The 17,803-nt window shown below is 38.5% G+C and overlaps 1 protein-coding gene across 3 annotated transcripts in view; it reads right to left on the reverse strand.

Moving 5' to 3' along the window:
• Positions 1-2,025: 2,025 nt before the first annotated feature.
• The window catches only part of Asz1 (ankyrin repeat, SAM and basic leucine zipper domain containing 1), a 58,098-nt gene continuing 42,320 nt past the window's right edge, over positions 2,026-17,803 (reverse strand). For 2 of the 3 annotated variants that reach the window (XM_006505176.3, XM_006505178.3), the window contains 3 exons: positions 6,497-6,602; positions 5,590-5,703; positions 2,031-2,465 (listed from right to left, as the gene is read on the reverse strand). In XM_006505176.3, coding sequence (XP_006505239.1) covers positions 2,313-2,465; positions 5,590-5,703; positions 6,497-6,602 — 373 coding nt within the window. In that variant the 3' untranslated portion in view covers positions 2,031-2,312. Of the gene's footprint in view, positions 2,466-5,589; positions 5,704-6,496; positions 6,603-17,803 lie in introns of all 3 variants that reach the window. The other variant, NM_023729.3, reaches the window with a different exon arrangement.

A 17,803-nucleotide genomic window follows, 5' to 3' on the forward strand; every position in this document is an offset into this window, starting at 1 on the left:
ATTGCTTTAAGCCTGTGGCATGGTAGAACACCAGGCATGCTAATGCAGAGTAATGCTGTTGCTTATGCCAGTCAGGGAGCAGAAAAGAACCAGAAAGAAATGTGCTGAGGACAACATATTCCTCTTTAACATGGTGGTAGTATGGTAGATCCAAGTGTGTTGGTGAGTTTTATATCAAGCCAGAGTCATTTTGAAAGAATTATCAATTGAGAAAATGTTCCCAGTAGATTGGCCTGTGGGTAGCTTGTGGTGCATTTTTTGGTTGATCGATGTGGGAGGGCCCAGATCACTGTGGGTGGTACCACTCCTGGACTGGTGGTCCTGGGTGCTGTAAGAAAGCAGGCTGAGAAACCCATGGGAAAGCAAGCCAGCACACCATCCTCCTCCATGGCTTCTGCCTCAGTTCCTGTCCCTAAGTCCTGTTCTGAGTTCCTGCCTTGACTTCTCTCAGTGATGGAGAGTGACCTGAGAGCTGTAAGTGGAAACAAACCGCTCCGGTTTATTGCAGCAGTAGAAATCCAAACTGAGGGACAGTACATCTCCTTTCCAGATACTTGATTTCAGCAGGAGATTCCAATGGCTCCAATGTCAGGAATACTTGTGATTCAGACTAATTAAAATAACTTCCAATGACAACACCTATCTCTGTGATGCAAGGAGGCACTTGAGTTACCTATTCCAATAACTTCTACTTCCACAAGCTCATAATAAAGTCAACAAATCAGAGTGGGAAGGGACTATAGTCTAGATATCAATTGATTTTACATCATAAAGAAATCCTTATTAATTCTATTGATACTTTACCCAGAGAAATAATTTCTATAAATACAGAACATCCAAATTATTTTTAGTTTATAATGTGGAAATCAAACTGTAAGGCAGTGTCACTACAGGAATAATGCTTTCAGAAGACACAGCTGCAGTGAAACGTGTAGTATTAATTTCCTCACATTTGGAGAACACTGGGCAGAGTTCTGCAGTACTGTAAAGAACTCTACAACAAACATTTTTGGAAAGCAAGTAATATAAAATTTTCACATGGGATAGCTGAATACTGAGCTTCATTTTGTTAAGAAGAGTAGAACCCCATGCAGCCTTAAGAGAGAACACCTCTTTCAAGTGCACTGATAGAAAAGAGAAAGTGGTTAATCAGGTAGGGTGCCTATCTTCTTCCTCTTAGTTTATTTTGTAAAAGGAAAGATAAAAATAACATGTAGCAAATCTTCTTGTCCAAGTGTCAATAAACTCCCATGTTTCTATGTCTTGAATTTAAGTACGAGACATCACAAAAACGTATGCTTTGCTATAACAGTTGTTGGCATGATAGTGAGCCTTCACTGTGTTCTTACTTCAATGGTACCTAGATGAGCACCTCTGCAAAATGGCGTTCTGAGTCCTGCAGCTCCGGGATGAATAGGCAAAGGAGGCTACTCATTATAGTCCTTGTGCTCCTCTCTCGCCCTGCACTTCTTTCCCTTTCGCTGCTGTTGGCTCTTAACTGTAGACAACTGCTGTTTTCAGTACAGCACCAAGCCAAACAAGACTTGAACACTATGCTGCCTGCTAAATGGGACCTGCCTGACATTTAATCTCAATTTTAAAATTTGACTATCAGTATTTTAGTTCAAAAAGTAAAATTTACTCTTAGAGATGATTAATTATATACCAAATGCCATTTACTTTCATAATATCTCTAAAATATTACATATAGAATATTTAGCAAAAAAACATAAAATGCTAATATATTTTGTGCCTTATATATTATTTAATTTTCTTTGTATTCAGCATATAAAATACTTTTTCAAAGTACTTATAAAGATTTTTATATTTTACTGTTGCTTTCTCTAGCACTTTGCTTTCTCTAACACTTTCAAAATTACTAATTAGTAATTTTCCTAGCAAAGTCATATAAATAAAAAAGTAAGATGATCTTTATTAAATAATAATGGAAGGGAATAAGGCCTAAAAGAATATCAACTTATAAATATTCTAAGCATTTTGTTATGACAAATGAGCACAGTTTCTCTGAATGTAAAGAATACCAAACATTTATTTTGCATGTGATTTAGTCAGGTTTAAATGAAAGAATTAACCATAATTTACTTCTTGATTGAAAGGAACATAAAAATGTAATAAACTATATAATTCAAACTGAAGTCATGTTCTAAAGGAAAACTGTACTTTATAGTATCATAATTGTTCCTTTGGAGTACAGGCAAGGAAATAAAGCTATGCTGTACCACAAATGATTAGAAGCCATGCTAGGACACTCAGAAGAAGATGGACATACAGAACTTAAATAAATAGTACTATTATTTTCTCTGCAAAGTTAGCTTGCCGATGAAAAGCAGCAGCCCGAATCCACACACTGTAACTGCTGACCTCTTCAGAATTCGAGTCTTCCATGTAGAGACCTCTTCTACTAGTGGGATATGAGTTGGGTCATTTTCCCGCTCATTCTGCATCTAATTTTTAGAAGGAAAACAAGAGTTAGTAGATGCCATACTAACAACGAAAACACTTGTTTTGAAAAACAAAGTTCATAGTAATTCACTGTTTTAGATGGAAGAAACTGAAACCTCATGACAGATGAAAGTGAACATGATGTCTTTACCAGTGTCTCTCATAGATCATTATTACGTTTATATTAATAGTAAATAATTTTGTAGATGAACACATTTAACAATGGTGCATTAGTGTCATGAGACAATGTTCCTTTCATTTCAACTTAAAGTTTCTATTTCATCTATAAGGTATAACAATTGGTTTATTTGCTTTTGAATTAAACTTAGTTAGTATACCATAGAAGACTGAGCCATTCTTTTAGCAAGTCTACAACAGAAGGTTAGCAGCAAAAGTCAGAAGACAGTGCACTGTAACCGCGGCAACAAATTATGTCTGAGCAGTTTTCAGCAATGAAAGTCGACTTCCTAGACTGCTTCTAAACTCCCACAGAGACATATTCTGTGAAGAAGCCTCCCACCAGTGTGTGTGTCAGTGGGGGTGCGGAGGAAGAGGCGAAAGATAGCTGCTGTAGTGGGACAAGAGAGGGAGAATAAGCAGAAAGCAAAAGATCTTTAAAAGATAAAAAGAACTGGACACATTCATAGAGTGATATTTACTAGAAACATCCTGAGCTGGAGTGATGGTAGAAATATTTTCAACAATAGTAGGAATAATGCCTTTGAAATTTTACAGTGTAAATATTTAATTTTAGAAGTCTGCAAAATTAATTTCAAATTTATAGTGCAAAAATGGACTCTGATGCTAATCTCATTAAGACTGTAATCCTGGTTTAACTTCCAAATGGCTTCATTCAGCAACAGATTCTTTTTTGACACTGATGCTCCATTTACTGACTCCTGAGACAGTCATGCCCTTACTAACAATGACCCTTTCTGACAAGAGTTGTCAGTGTGTTGGTTTGAAAGAGAATGATGTGGTGTTAAAGACAAGCCTTGACCTCTCCTAGCCTCGCTTGGGTACCTCAGTGCTTATCTGTGATACCTTGTGTATTTCTTTGCAAAGTTCCTACTAGGAAATTTTAAACTATCAAAAACTTAACAAGCATGACAACATAGTCCCCAAAATGGAAGCCTTCAACATTTTCTGAGTAAAATCTCATCACAACAAAATCTATTCATGTAAGAATAACTTAGAAATATCAGCATATTTACTTGCTCAAAAAGTAAGACTTTTCTGACTAAAGAACTCTACTTGCTATTGTTATAGGCCAATCAACATATTTCCAGGCTAGCTATTACATGGAAAATTTGAATTTGAATTCTTGGTCAAGAGGTGACACAGAAAAAAAAATACTACCTAAGTAGTAAAAAAAAAAAAAAAAAAAAAGATGCCGGTTCTTTTCACAGGTATATATTATTAAATGAAATATTATGATAGCTACTCATATCATGTTTTAGGTTCAGGAAGTTTAAAACAATGCTTCTTAATTTTATCTGACACAGTGTACTTTGGTTCTTTCTCTCTAACTATATCTCACTGCCACACTACAACCAGGTTTTAGTTTAAAAAGCCAAATTAGTAGCCACTCTTGCCACAAATAGGCTTTTAGGAATTTCCTATTTAAAACCATGCTTTCAAAGAAGTTTCTATACACACATCTACTTTTCTCCAGAAGAATATCATGTTGAGTGGAGTTACTTCCACATTCCCTCAGTTCTAGCTGTGAAGGGGGAAGTGCGGATGCAAGCTCTAACTAACCCTGGGCTATCAGTGAGCTCAGGCTCTCTAGCCTGTGAGGCACTCCCTGCATCCCATCCGCGAGTGAATGAGCCAGCGAGCAAGAGTCACGAAGAACACAGCTCCCGCAGCAGCATCTCTCCCATAGAGGAGCTCATTTGTTTCTGAGGCTGAAACGCACCACTTCTTTTCCTGTTTCAAGCATCTTCTTCCCACTAATAGAGAATTTGCTTCACAACTTTGTTCAATGATTAAAAGACTTCTGTTGATTAAATATATTTTAAGGGAGATGACAAATTACCTTGAACATAAAGTTTGCTCTTAAATTCTTTTGATAAAATATTGGTAAAATATTAAATGATTCTTAGGTTGAAACTATGTAATTAAGATGTGTCACAAAAGTTTTGCAGATAACAAATTTATGAAGTAAAGAATAGAGACTCAGAGGTGATTTTTAAAAGGAAACTCAGAGTGTCTTTCCCTTTATTTTACAGCTTCAATAAAGGAAATTTCACTAGCCTGCATGGCAGTACAGACATTTTTAAAAGTGGAAAAAACAACCTGCCTTTAAATCCAGACATATGCTGCTCTTATATGAATAAAAAGACAATAAACATGTTCACATTCTACAAACAGTTAATTATAAAACGTGCTATAGAGTTTGGCCAATAGGGATAAACACTCCATTGCCATCTTACCTCACTAGCAGAGCTGGTCAGCATTTCATTTGCCCTTTTTGCATTTATGAAGTTATAAGTAACAGTGTAACTTCTCTCTTTAACACGTGAACAAGTGAATAAATGTTTTCAATTATTTCCCATTGCCTACACATTATTTTTCAGTGCTGAGGATTGAACTAAGGGCCTGGCATGTGCTAAGCAAACACTCTACCCGAATTATACTCCAATTTGAATTATAGAATATAGAATATACCCTGAATTATAGAAAATAAACACACCAGAATTATGAAAGTGTTGGCCTAGTATAGAATACTATGGCACATAGAGTTTTGGAATAAACTCTTACCAAAGGTATCACTATTTTATGGTCCAAGGCCATCTGGCCAGACTGTTTGAAAGGGGCTTTATAAGCAGCTTCCCATGAGGCTATGTTTAGTGAACTCTAGAAAGACTGTCATCGGGTTGCTAAGGAGAAGGACGAGGAGCACATATCCTTCTTTAACGCCCAACAGCTCCTTATGTACTCTTTTCCCTTGGGAAACCGTCCTTTTACCAACCCTCCCTGTCCTACTGGCTGTCTTTGTTAAAACTGCCTGACCTCCCAACATCTTTCTTTAAAAGGTCTCCCCTGTTTCCAAGCATGCAATGTTAACTGTATGTGTGTGTGTTTATATATATATATATATATATATACACATATATATACCTTCTGAATCAACTCCTTCAGTCTGCAGACCTCTTCATTCAAATCTTCAACATTACTAACCAGTTCTTCACAAACTGAAGTAAAATTTCTGGGAGAAGCCCACTCCAGTACTATCTGTTGATATTTCCAAAAGTTACATACAAAAAGTAGAACTAGCCTTTCAAAATTTATATGCACAAAGATTATCAGACATTCTAAAATATTAAATTATATAATTGACTTTTTGTTCAGAATAAATCTTGGTAACAAAAGTAAGTCAGTAATTTTATATAACTATTTGAATTAGCTTGCTATATGAATTTCCTAAATACATACTTATGTGTAGGAATTAATATTAATAATAATTGTGGTGAATAAATGATTTTTCAAAAATTTAAAAATGACATTATTCTTAGAGTAGTACTATCATTAACCACATAGTAAAACAAAGTTGTTTAAAATTTTTCATTATAGAGTCTATAGTGTAGACAAAACAGGCAAAACAAAAATTCAAAAAATCTGCTTTTGTGAGTCATTATTTATTTAAAATTTTCTTAATTAAGAAAAACTATATGTCAATATAATTTTTAATCAACATTCAACATGCTGTTTTGTTTCATCTTTCACTTGGGTCTCCTAACAGTTTCTATTTTAATCAATTAAATCATCATTAACAACAAATGACATTTTATACAGAGATCAGTTTAGATTTTGGCTTGACTTAGTCCCCCTTTGCTTGAGGCTGAGGGTTGAAGGTTCTATGATCAATTCCATGTACAAGGGACTATTTACATGTACTACTTCAGTTCTCATGCTGAGCCACCAGCAGCACGTCATCAGATCAGAACTGCATGACGACTTATCATGCGCTTATCTGGCTTGCTCTTCCACACTCCTATTTTTCACAGAGCAACTCTTACTTAAATACCTTGTGAGAATTTACAGGCAACTCGGTAATGATATTCTGCACAGCTGTGATTAAATGGCCACACTGCTTATTTAATTTCAAAAGAAAGTTGAGGAACTCATCACCACTAAAGAAAAAAACAACAACAGAAACCAGTTAAAAGTAATTTATGTCATTCTACCAATCGGCCTATACATTTTAAAAAGAGATTAAAAATATTTACTACCTAATATGTATTTGCAACTAAAATATGCATTACGTGTAAGAGAAAACCAAGTGTTTAGTCCCAAGAATGTTGAATTTCTTTTCTACTCTATAATTATTACATAGTTTTTATTAGATATTTTCTTCATTTACATTTCAAATGCTATCTTGAAAGTCCCCTATACACCCCCCCCACCACCACCCTGCTCCCCAACCCACCCACTCCCCCTGGCATTCTCCTGTACTGGGGCCTATGATCTTCACATAGTTTTTGTGGTGTGAAAACTGAACCCTGGGCTTTGCACTTGCTGGATAATGTCTGCCACTGAGTTAAGGCCCTTGCTCCAGGAATCTCACATTTCAATATGAGATTATAGACACGTAGATATTGTTTGGATGTATACACAAGAAAGGAAGATTAAGGAACCAATATTAGAGTAGCAATCATGGAGGATAAGAAATTGATTAATTTAACATGAGTTATTTGTTTTATTTCTTACCAGTGTCTGAGATGACTAACACTTGTTAACAGATGCGCTATCTAAAACTCAAAGTAAATTAATTGAGTACTACACACTATGGTGGGAATAAGGATTTAGAAGCAGTTGACAGAAATGATACTTGGATGAACTTGGAGCCAAGTAAGTTTTTCATCTAGGTAATGAAGAGAAGACGTTCTGAGCAGAAAGACTTGGTAGGTTCAAAGTATAACAGTAGAGGAGCAGTTAAGGCACAACTACAGCACACGATGAGGAAGTAGCAGCCATTGGCTGAGCGTAACACCTTCTAAAGGAGTTTGTATTTTTCATAATGAAAGGCAACTAAAGGAGTCAACCAGGAAGGGAGAAGTAACACCTTGGTGGGAATTGTACTTGGGGATTTGTTGTGGATTAAAGTAACACCAAATGGAAGAAGAACGAGAAAAAGAAATAGAATGCATGTAAAATAATAATCTAGGATGATTTTCTTTTCACTAGAAGTTAGACTCCAGAGAACCAAAAAAACCTACTAAAATGGGGTACAGAGCTAAACAGAGAATGAGGAATCCCAAATGGCCAAGAAGCACTTAAAGAAATGTTCAACATTCTTAGTCATCAGGTAAATGCAAACCAAAACAACCCTGAGATTCTGCCACATCACACCAGTCAGAATGGCTAAGATCAAAAACTCAGGTGACACTCCTCCATTGCTGGTAGGAGTGCAAGCTGGTACAACACTCTGGAAATCAGTTTGGCAGGAAATTGGACCTAGTACTACCCAAGAACCCAGTTATACCCAGTTATACCACTTCTGGGCATATAACTAAAAGTTGCTCCAACATATAACAAGGACATATGCTCCACTATGTTTATTTATTTATTTATATTTATTTATAATAGCCAGAAGATGGAAAGAACCCAAATGTCCTTCAACAGAGGAATGGATACAGAAAATGTGCTACATTTACACAATGGAATACTACTCAGCTATTAAAAATAAGGAATTCATAAAATTCTTAGGCAAATGGATGTAACTTGAAAATATCATCCTGAGTGAGGTAACTCAGTCAGGCACAAAAGAACACACATGGTATGCACTCACTGCTTAGTGACTATTAGCCAAAAAGAAGCTCAGAATGCCCAAGATACAACTCACAGACCATATGAAAGCCAAGAAGAAAGAAGATCACACTAAAGTTGGATGCTATAGTCCTACTCAGTAGGAGGAAGAGAATAATTTCTGGGAAGTAGAAGGAGAGGGGGATCTGGGATAGGAGAAAGGAGGGGGAGGGAAAAGGGGCAGCTAGTTCAGGTATGGGAGGAGATGGGGGAGAAGTACAGATGGTCAGGAAATTGAAAGTAGGTGTGTAGCAGTGGGGGAGGGGGAGTTGGGGGTAGCCACTAAATAGTCCCAGGTGTCAGGGACCCAAGAGGTTCTCAGGACCCAACAAAGAGGACATTAGCCAAAATACCCAACCAAGGGGAGATAGAACCTGTAGAGACCATATCCAATGGATAGGCACGGCCCTCAGTTGAGGTATGGGGCCACCCCCTACCTCAAAAATATGAATTCTTCCTGTCAAAAGGAAATGCAGGGACAAAGAGTGGAGCAAAAGTTGAAGGAAAGGTGATCTAGAGACTGCTCCACCTAGGGGATCCATCCCATCTGCTGACACCAAACTCAGACACTATTGATGATGCCAAGAAGTGCTTACTGACAGGAGCCCACTATAACTGTACCCTGAGAGGCTCTGCTAGAGCCAAACCAGTACAGATGCAGATGTACACAGCCAAACATTGGACTGAGCACGGGACCCTAATGGGGGAAGTTAGGGCAAGGTCTGTAGGAGCTGAAGGGGTTTGCAACCTCATAGGAAGAACAACAATATCAACGAACCAGAACGCACAAAGCTCCCAGGGACTACACCACCAACCAATGCGTACACAGGGGGTACCCATGGCTCCAGCTGGTTATGTAGCAGAGGAATGCCTTATCTGGCATCACTAGGAGGGGAGCTCCTTAGTCCTGTGGAGGCTTGATAACCTAGGATAGGGGAATGCTAGGATGCTGAGGCAGGCATGGGTGGGGGAGCACCCTCATAGAGATAAGGAGAGGGAGGAAGGTATAAGGGAGCTTGTATAGGGAAAATTGGGAAGGGGGATAACATTTGAAATGTAAATGAATATGTGGCTGAAGCCTTGAGTCCCTCCTTGTGTACTCTTTGGTTGATGGTTTACTCCCTGGGAGTTCTGGGGGTACTGGTTGGTTCATATTGTTGTTCCTCCTATGGGGCTGCAAACCCCTTTAGCTCCTTGGGTCCTTTCTCTAGCTCCTCCTTTGGGGACCTTGTGCTCAGTCCAATGGTTGGATGAGAGCATCCATCTCTGCATTTGTCAGTCACTGGGCAGAGCCTCTCAGGAGACAGCTATATTAGGCTTCTGTCAGCAAGCACTTGTTGGCATCCACAGTAGTGTTTGGGTTTGGTAACTGTATATGGAATGGATCCCCAGGTGGGACAGCCTCCTCTGGATGTCCTTTCCTTCAGTCTCTGCTCCACACTTTGTATCTCCTCCCATGGGTATTTTGTTCCCTCTTCTAAGGAGGACTAAAGTATCCATACTTTGGTCTTCCTTCTTCTTGAGCTTCATGTGGTCTGTGAATTGTATCTTGGGTATTCTGAGCTTCTGGGCTAATATCCACTTATCAATGAGTGCATACCATGTGTGTTCTTTTGTGATTGGGTTACTTCATTCAGGATGATAGTTTCTAGTTCCATCCACTTGCCTAAGAATTTCATGAATTCATCAGTTTTAATAGCTGAGTAGTACTCCATAGAGTACACATGGAAGGACCCATGGATCCAGCCACATTTGTTGCAGAGGATAGCCTTGTGGGACATTAGTGAGAGGAGAGGCCCTTGGCCTTGTGAAGGTTTGATGCCCCAGTGTAGGGGAATGTCAGGACAGGGAAGTGGGAGTGGGTGGGTTGGAGAGCAGGAGGCAAGGGATGGGATGGGGGGTTTTCGGAGAGGAAATGAGAAAAGGGGATAAAATTTGAAATGTAAATAAAGAAAATATCTAATAAAAAAGAAATAAATAATGAATAATAAAAAAAGAAAACAGTGTTGGCATCCAATGAAACTAAGAATGAACTGCTCTCTCCAGCCTCTTGCTAGTATGTATACAGCATTTTCATTTTAAGGAAGCTTGTTAGCTATTAGGCTGAAAACAATACAGAGCATGCACTCTGTCTATCCAGATACCCACTGCATGGTTCCTTCCTTTCTCTTTTGTGTTTGGTCTTAGATAGACTATCATGGTCTGGAACTCACTGTGTAGCTGAGGGTATGTGGAAACTCCTGACTTTCCTGTGCCTAACTCCCAAGTACAGGGCTTATGGGCTTGGTCCACCTCATCTTTTTAGTTCCTTTAAAAACCAAAGTGAAAATATGGTTTTTTAAGGTCTTATGCTTTATTTACCAATAAACCCAGTATTTATAAAAGTGTTATACATATTTTTCTTCAGTATGTGTCTTGACTTTTACCTGATTTTTACTCTAGCAAAAAGAGAATGCAGAGAGCAAGAGTGATTACTTGTGTTGATTTTTGCCTACGTAATATTTGCACATGGTACACATATAACTTAGTGTTTAGGACTCTTCTGATACTTGCATTTTGTTTACTATCAGTAAGTACTCAATAGGTGTTTCATCAATGCCATATATATTTAACATAAGGAGTTCACAGAAATAAGTATCCATTGAGAATTATTATCCAAAATATCAAGTGATAACAGTTATAAAACTATAGACAGGTTAACTAATATAAACTTAATCAGCACTTTTTCTGAAGATAGTAAGGAACTTAGTTAAAATCAGAAGACAGTATCACTTGCCAAGTTAGTCTTATTAAAGGTGGTAGTTTGCATGAGACTGGCCCCCACAGGCTCAGATCTTGGAAGAATCAAGGGATATGTATGGCCTTGCTGGAGACAGGATTTGAGGTTTCAAAAGACTAGTGCCATTCCTACTCAAGGATGAAGATGTAAGCTCTCAGCTCTTGCTACCTTCATGCCTTTGTCCTGCTCTCAGGGACTCTGTCTGAAACTATATGCCCAAATTAAACACTTTCTTTTATAAGGTGCCTTGGTCATGGTGTCTATTTCAGTCACTGTCCTATTACTATGAGGAGACACCATGGCCAAGGTAACTCTTATTGAAGAAAGCATTTATTTGGGGACTTGCATATAGTCTCAGAGGTTGGTCCATTCTCCTGGTAAGGAGCATGGTGGCACGCAGGCAGACACAGTTCTGGAGAAGGAGCTAGAAAGTTCTAAATCCTGATCCATAGGTAAAGGGAGACACAATGGGCCTGGTGTGGGCTCTAGAAACCTCAAAGCCTATCCTAATGACACACTTATAATCCTTTTAAACAATTCAACTCCCTGGTGTCTAAGCGTTCAAATACATGGTCCTGTTGGGGGCATTTAAACTACCACAGTGTCTTATCATAGCTAAGATACTAAATGAGAAGAAAATATAAGCTTTTATTTTGACATACAATTTTTGACGTATAATTTGCCACTGAATAGCAATAGGTAAGTTATATAAATCACAGCTCTAGTGAGTACCATTCACGTTACATAGGATATATATATGGTGTCTCCTGTCATTGCCGTAAATATACAACCTATAGAACTTTGCATGCAGCCCTAGAATTTTGTTTGCATTCAAAGAATTCTAAAGAAGCAGATATGACAAAGGTATGGTAAATGAATTATTTGATCAAGCTCATGTGTGTGTGTGAACTATGTTCTCCTTTTCAGAGAATACTTTATTCCCCAGTGACACAGGACTGACAATGTGACCTTGGCACATAAGACTGTACAACTTTTTTGAAGATTATAATGTAATTATATAATTTCCCCCTTCCTTTTCCTCCTCTAAACTGTCTCATATACCCTTCCTTCCTTTCTCTTAAATTTATGTCCTTTTTCTTCATTAAGTATTGTTATATACATATACATGAATATATATTTCTAACTACTTATATACAACCTGTTTGATCTATGTTACTTGACGATATATGTTTTTAGGGGTGACCATTTGGTTTTGGATAACTAATTAGGAAGGCTATTTCTCTTCCTCTCAGCATTCATAGTTGCCGATAGTTCTTTTGGGATGTTGAGACCTCAGGAACCTTCCCCCACCCACACTAGCATGTGCATTGATGTTGTTCTTATTTAGCTCAAGCTTAGGGGCAGCCTTGTCTGTGTGACTTTACAGGTATATCTTCTGACATTCCTAGAGACATGCTCTCCCAGCAAACTTGGTATTGCTCTGAGCTTACGGAGCCACTGACTGTCTCTGTTGGTCAGTTAGCAGCATCATTTCTCCTCTCTTGCCATGGAGAGCATGCCCTAGTCTAGAGCAGTCCCTCTAGTCTGCTCTCAGGACAATGAAGAGAGCCACTGCAGTTCCTCAGTGATAAGAATGACCATGGGGCCCACTTCACCGTGGCTCATGTTCAACATTTATAAGCAGGATATGCTATATCTTAACATTCTGAAGTCCAGTATTAATATAAAATTTAATCTACGATTAGTAGATTATAAACAGAAGCACCATATACTTGTAGAATAAATGAAAACAAACCACCCAAAGATATTAAGTGGCACTATTTTCTACTAGAGTATTTTCTTACAGTTCCTTCCAGTATTTCTACAACTAATATTATATTTAAATGCCAGTTTACACTGTGCCTTTAACATATTATAAACATTTTTTCCATGACATTAAGTTTCAAAATAATGTTAATAGTAGAAAAAACATGTTTATGCAATCTAAGCCAACCATTTCTCTGCTGTTGTCCAGAAATTGCAATTTAAAAATGTCTCAATATAACAGACATGAAGAGTGCATTTTACATAAAACATCAGATCTATATAGATTTTTTAGATGTAGTAGTTTCTTGATGAACTTAGTTCTCAGACACCTTGACATATCCAAGTAAATCTTAGGTAGCTCAGAGTTCAGAGAAAATGTCTGAGGAGAAACTGATGAATGCTGATTAGTGTGTTCAAAACCATTGTTTAAATTTAAATTTCAAATGCTACAAACATGAGAAGGTATAAAAAAGTAAATGAACAGTATATGTGGATTCTTGTAACAGATTATTTTAGAAATCTGACACACATGAGAAGTATCTTAAAATAAATCAGAGGATTAATTGTTGAAATAAAATTATCAGGAGATTATAATCAATCAATTCAACTTTTTCTGCTGTTAGTTTTCTTATGACTTAATGACTAATTTCTTCTCTAAAGGCTGACTCTGAACAAATTAGAAGCAAAACCTTGTCTTTGCAATCATATAAACAAAGTCCATGATTTAATAACAAGGTCAAATTCCTGGAATAGGTGCCTGACATTTTTATTTTTAAAAAGGATTCAACGGTTTTAATAAGTGAGCCATTCTTGTTTCTATATTCTCTAGGTCTATTAAAGCCTACAAATACATTCATATAGGCAATTCCACTACCATAAATATAAGTAACAATGATGATTCCAATCTGCAAGTTAGTTACCTAGAACCTAGAATATTGCTTAATAGAATTAATGTTAAATCAACAGAAATATTTAAGACAGGCTGTAGATTTAAAAATATTACCACTAAGATCCTCTATCATGCATTTAAATATTTAGGAGCTATGGTATTGCTTAAGCCAATGATATTAAAAACAATAAGGAAACAAAAAGAAGGTCCTAGAGGCTGGTGAGATGGCTCAGTGGGTAAAGCACAGGCCACCAAGCTTAAGGACCTGCACGATGATAGAGAAGACTGATTCTCATAAGATGTCCTCTGCTCCCACATACACACTGCCACTCACAAACCTGACCCCTACAAAGAAACAAACATTAAGCTAAAAGGAGTGTCTATCTAAACATGAACAAGCCCATAGCCAGACTAAGAGAGATAAAGATGGGGGGGGGCATCAATATTGGTAATGAAAAGAGACACTTGGCTCCGGGACTCCGCGGAGGGCAGGCTGCACGGGTGACCGTGTGGAATACAGAGGCCAGCCGTTTCTGGTACGGGCGAAAGTCGCAGAGCCTCTGGGGCAGCGCCATCTTCAGCTCCAGACAGCCGGCCACCTTCCTGGTGAGAGCACGGGGGTCTGCCCGGCCTGAGAGGTTTGTGTCACAGGCACCGGCGGGAGCCTTCTTGGCTCCGGGACTCCACGGAAGGCAGGCTGCACGGGAGACCGTGTGGAATACAGAGGCCAGCCGTTTCTGGGACGGGCGAAGAGTTGCAGAGCTTCTGGGGCGGCACCATCTTCGTCTCCAGACAACCGGCCACCTTCCTGGCGAGAGCCACAGAGCCTCTGAGGCGGCGCCATCTTCAGCTCCAGACAACCGGCCACCTTCCTGGCGAGAGCCACAGAGCTTCTGAGGCGGCGCCATCTTCGGCTCCAGACGGCCGGCCACCTTCCTGGCCAAAGCAACACAGCTTCTGGGAAAGATCCTGTTTTGGGCCTTCACCTTCAGCCAGGAGGAGGTCCAAACACCAGATAACTGTGCACCTTCCCCGAAAGAGGAGAGCTTGCCTGCAGAGACTGCTCTGACCACTGAAACTCAGAGGAGAGAGCTTATCTCCCACGCCTGCTGATTGAGGGTAACAAAATCAACAGAGGAACAATCTCTTAACAAAGACAACTATAACAACTAACTCCAGGGATTGCCAGATGGCGAAAGGTAAACGTAAGAATCCTACTAACAGAAACCAGGACCACTCACCATCATCAGAACCCAGAACGCCCACTTCGCCCAGTCCAGGAAACCATAACACACCTGAAAAGGTAGACCTGGATTTAAAAGCATATCTCATGATGATGGTAGAGGACATAAAGAAGGAATTCAATAACTAACTTAAAGAGATACAGGAGAACACTGCTAAAGAGTTACAAGTCCTTAAAGAAAAAGAGGTAAACACTGCTAAAGAGTTACAAGTCCTTAAAGAAAAACAGGAAAACACAACCAAACAGGTAGAAGTCCTTATAGAAAAACAGGAAAACACATCCAAACAGGCGATGGAAATGAACAAAACCAAACTAGACCTAAAAAGGGAAGTAGACACAATAAAGAAAACCCAAAGTGAGGCAACGCTGGAGATAGAAACCCTAGGAAAGAAATCTGGAACCATAGATGCCAGCATCAGCAACAGAATACAAGAGATGGAAGAGAGAATCTCAGGTGAGAAGACTCCATAGAGAACATCGGCACAACAATCAAAGAAAATGGAAAATGCAAAAAGATCCTAACTAAAAACATCCAGGAAATCCAGGACACAATGAGAAGACCAAACCTACGGATAATAGGAGTGGATGAGAATGAAGATTTTCAACTCAAAGGACCAGCAAACATCTTCAACAAAATTATTGAAGAAAACTTCCCAAATCTAAAGAAAGAGATGCCCATGAACATACAAGAAGCCTACAGAACTCCAAATAGACTGGACCAGAAAAGAAATTCCTCCCGACACATAATAATCAGAACATCAAATGCACTAAATAAAGATAGAATACTAAAAGCAGTAAGGGAAAAAGGTCAAGTAACATATAAAGGCAAGCCTATCAGAATTACACCAGATTTTTCACCAGAGACTATGAAAGCCAGAAGAGCCTGGACAGATGTTATACAGACACTAAGAGAACACAAATGCCAGCCCAGGCTACTATACCCAGCCAAACTCTCAATTACCATAGATGGAGAAACCAAAGTATTCCAAGACAAAACTAAATTCACCCATTATCTCTCCACGAATCCAGCCCTTCAAAGGATAATAACAGAAAAAAACCAATACAAGGACGGGAACCACGCCCTAGAAAAAACAAGAAGATAATCCCTCAACAAACCTAAAAGAAGACAGCCACAAGAACAGAATGCCAACTTTAACAACAAAAATAACAGGAAGCAACAATTATCTTTCCTTAATATCTCTTAATATCAATGGACTCAATTCCCCAATAAAAAGACATAGACTAACAGACTGGCTACACAAACAGGACCCAACATTCTGCAGCTTACAGGAAACCCATCTCAGGGAAAAAGACAGACACTACCTCAGAGTGAAAGGCTGGAAAACAATTTTCCAAGCAAATGGTCTGAAGAAACAGGCTGGAGTAGCCATTCTAATATCGGATAAAATCGACTTCCAACCCAAAGTTATCAAAAAAGACAAGGAGGGACACTTCATACTCATCAAAGGTAAAATCCTCCAAGAGGAACTCTCAGTTCTGAATATCTACGCTCCAAATGCAAGGGCTGCCACATTCATTAAAGACACTTTAGTAAAGCTCAAAGCACACATTGCACCTCACACAATAATAGTGGGAGACCTCAACACACCACTTTCATCAATGGACAGATCGTGGAAACAGAAACTAAACAGGGACACAGTGAAACTAACAGAAGTTATGAAACAAATGGACCTGACAGATATCTACAGAACATTTTATCCTAAAACAAAAGGATATACCTTCTTCTCAGCACCTCACAGGACCTTCTCCAAAATTGACCATATAATTTGTCACAAAATAGGCCTCAACAGATACAAAAATATTGAAATTGTCCCATGTATCCTATCAGACCACCATGGCCTAAGACTGATCTTCAATAACAACATAAATAATGGAAAGCCAACATTCACGTGGAAACTGAACAACACTCTTCTCAATGATACCTTGGTCAAGGAAGGAATAAAGAAAGAAATTAAAGACTTTTTAGAGTTTAATGAAAATGAAGCCACAACGTACCCAAACCTTTGGGACACAATGAAAGCATTTCTAAGAGGGAAGAAACTCATAGCTCTGAGTACCTCCAAAAAGAAACGGGAGAGAGCACATACTAGCAGCTTGACAACACATCTAAAAGCTCTAGAAAAAAAGGAAGCAAATTCACCCAAGAGGAGTAGACGGCAGGAAATAATCAAACTCAGGGGTGAAATTAACCAAGTGGAAACAACAAGAACTATTCAAAGAATTAACCAAACGAGGAGTTGGTTCTTTGAGAAAATCAACAAGATAGATAAACCCTTAGCTAGACTCACTAAAGGGCAAAGGGACAAAATCCTAATCAACAAAATCAGAAATGAAAAGGGAGACATAACAACAGATCCTGAAGAAATCCAAAACACCATCAGATCCTTCTACAAAAGGCTATACTCAACAAAACTGGAAAACCTGGACGAAATGGACAAATTTCTGGAAAGATACCAGGTACCAAAGTTGAATCAGGATCAAGTTGACCTTCTAAACAGTCCCATATCCCCTAAAGAAATAGAAGCAGTTATTAATAGACTCCCAGCCAAAAAAAGCCCAGGACCAGACGGGTTTAGTGCAGAGTTCTATCAGACTTTCAAAGAAGATCTAATTCCAGTTCTGCACAAACTATTTCACAAGATAGAAGTAGAAGGTACTCTACCCAACTCATTTTATGAAGCCACTATTACTCTGATACCTAAACCACAGAAAGATCCAACAAAGATAGAGAACTTCAGACCAATTTCTCTTATGAATATCGATGCAAAAATCCTTAATAAAATTCTCGCTAACCGAATCCAAGAACACATTAAAGCAATCATCCATC

Source organism: Mus musculus, chromosome 6 (genome assembly GCF_000001635.26).
Source record: "Mus musculus strain C57BL/6J chromosome 6, GRCm38.p6 C57BL/6J".
NCBI lineage: Eukaryota > Metazoa > Chordata > Mammalia > Rodentia > Muridae > Mus > Mus musculus.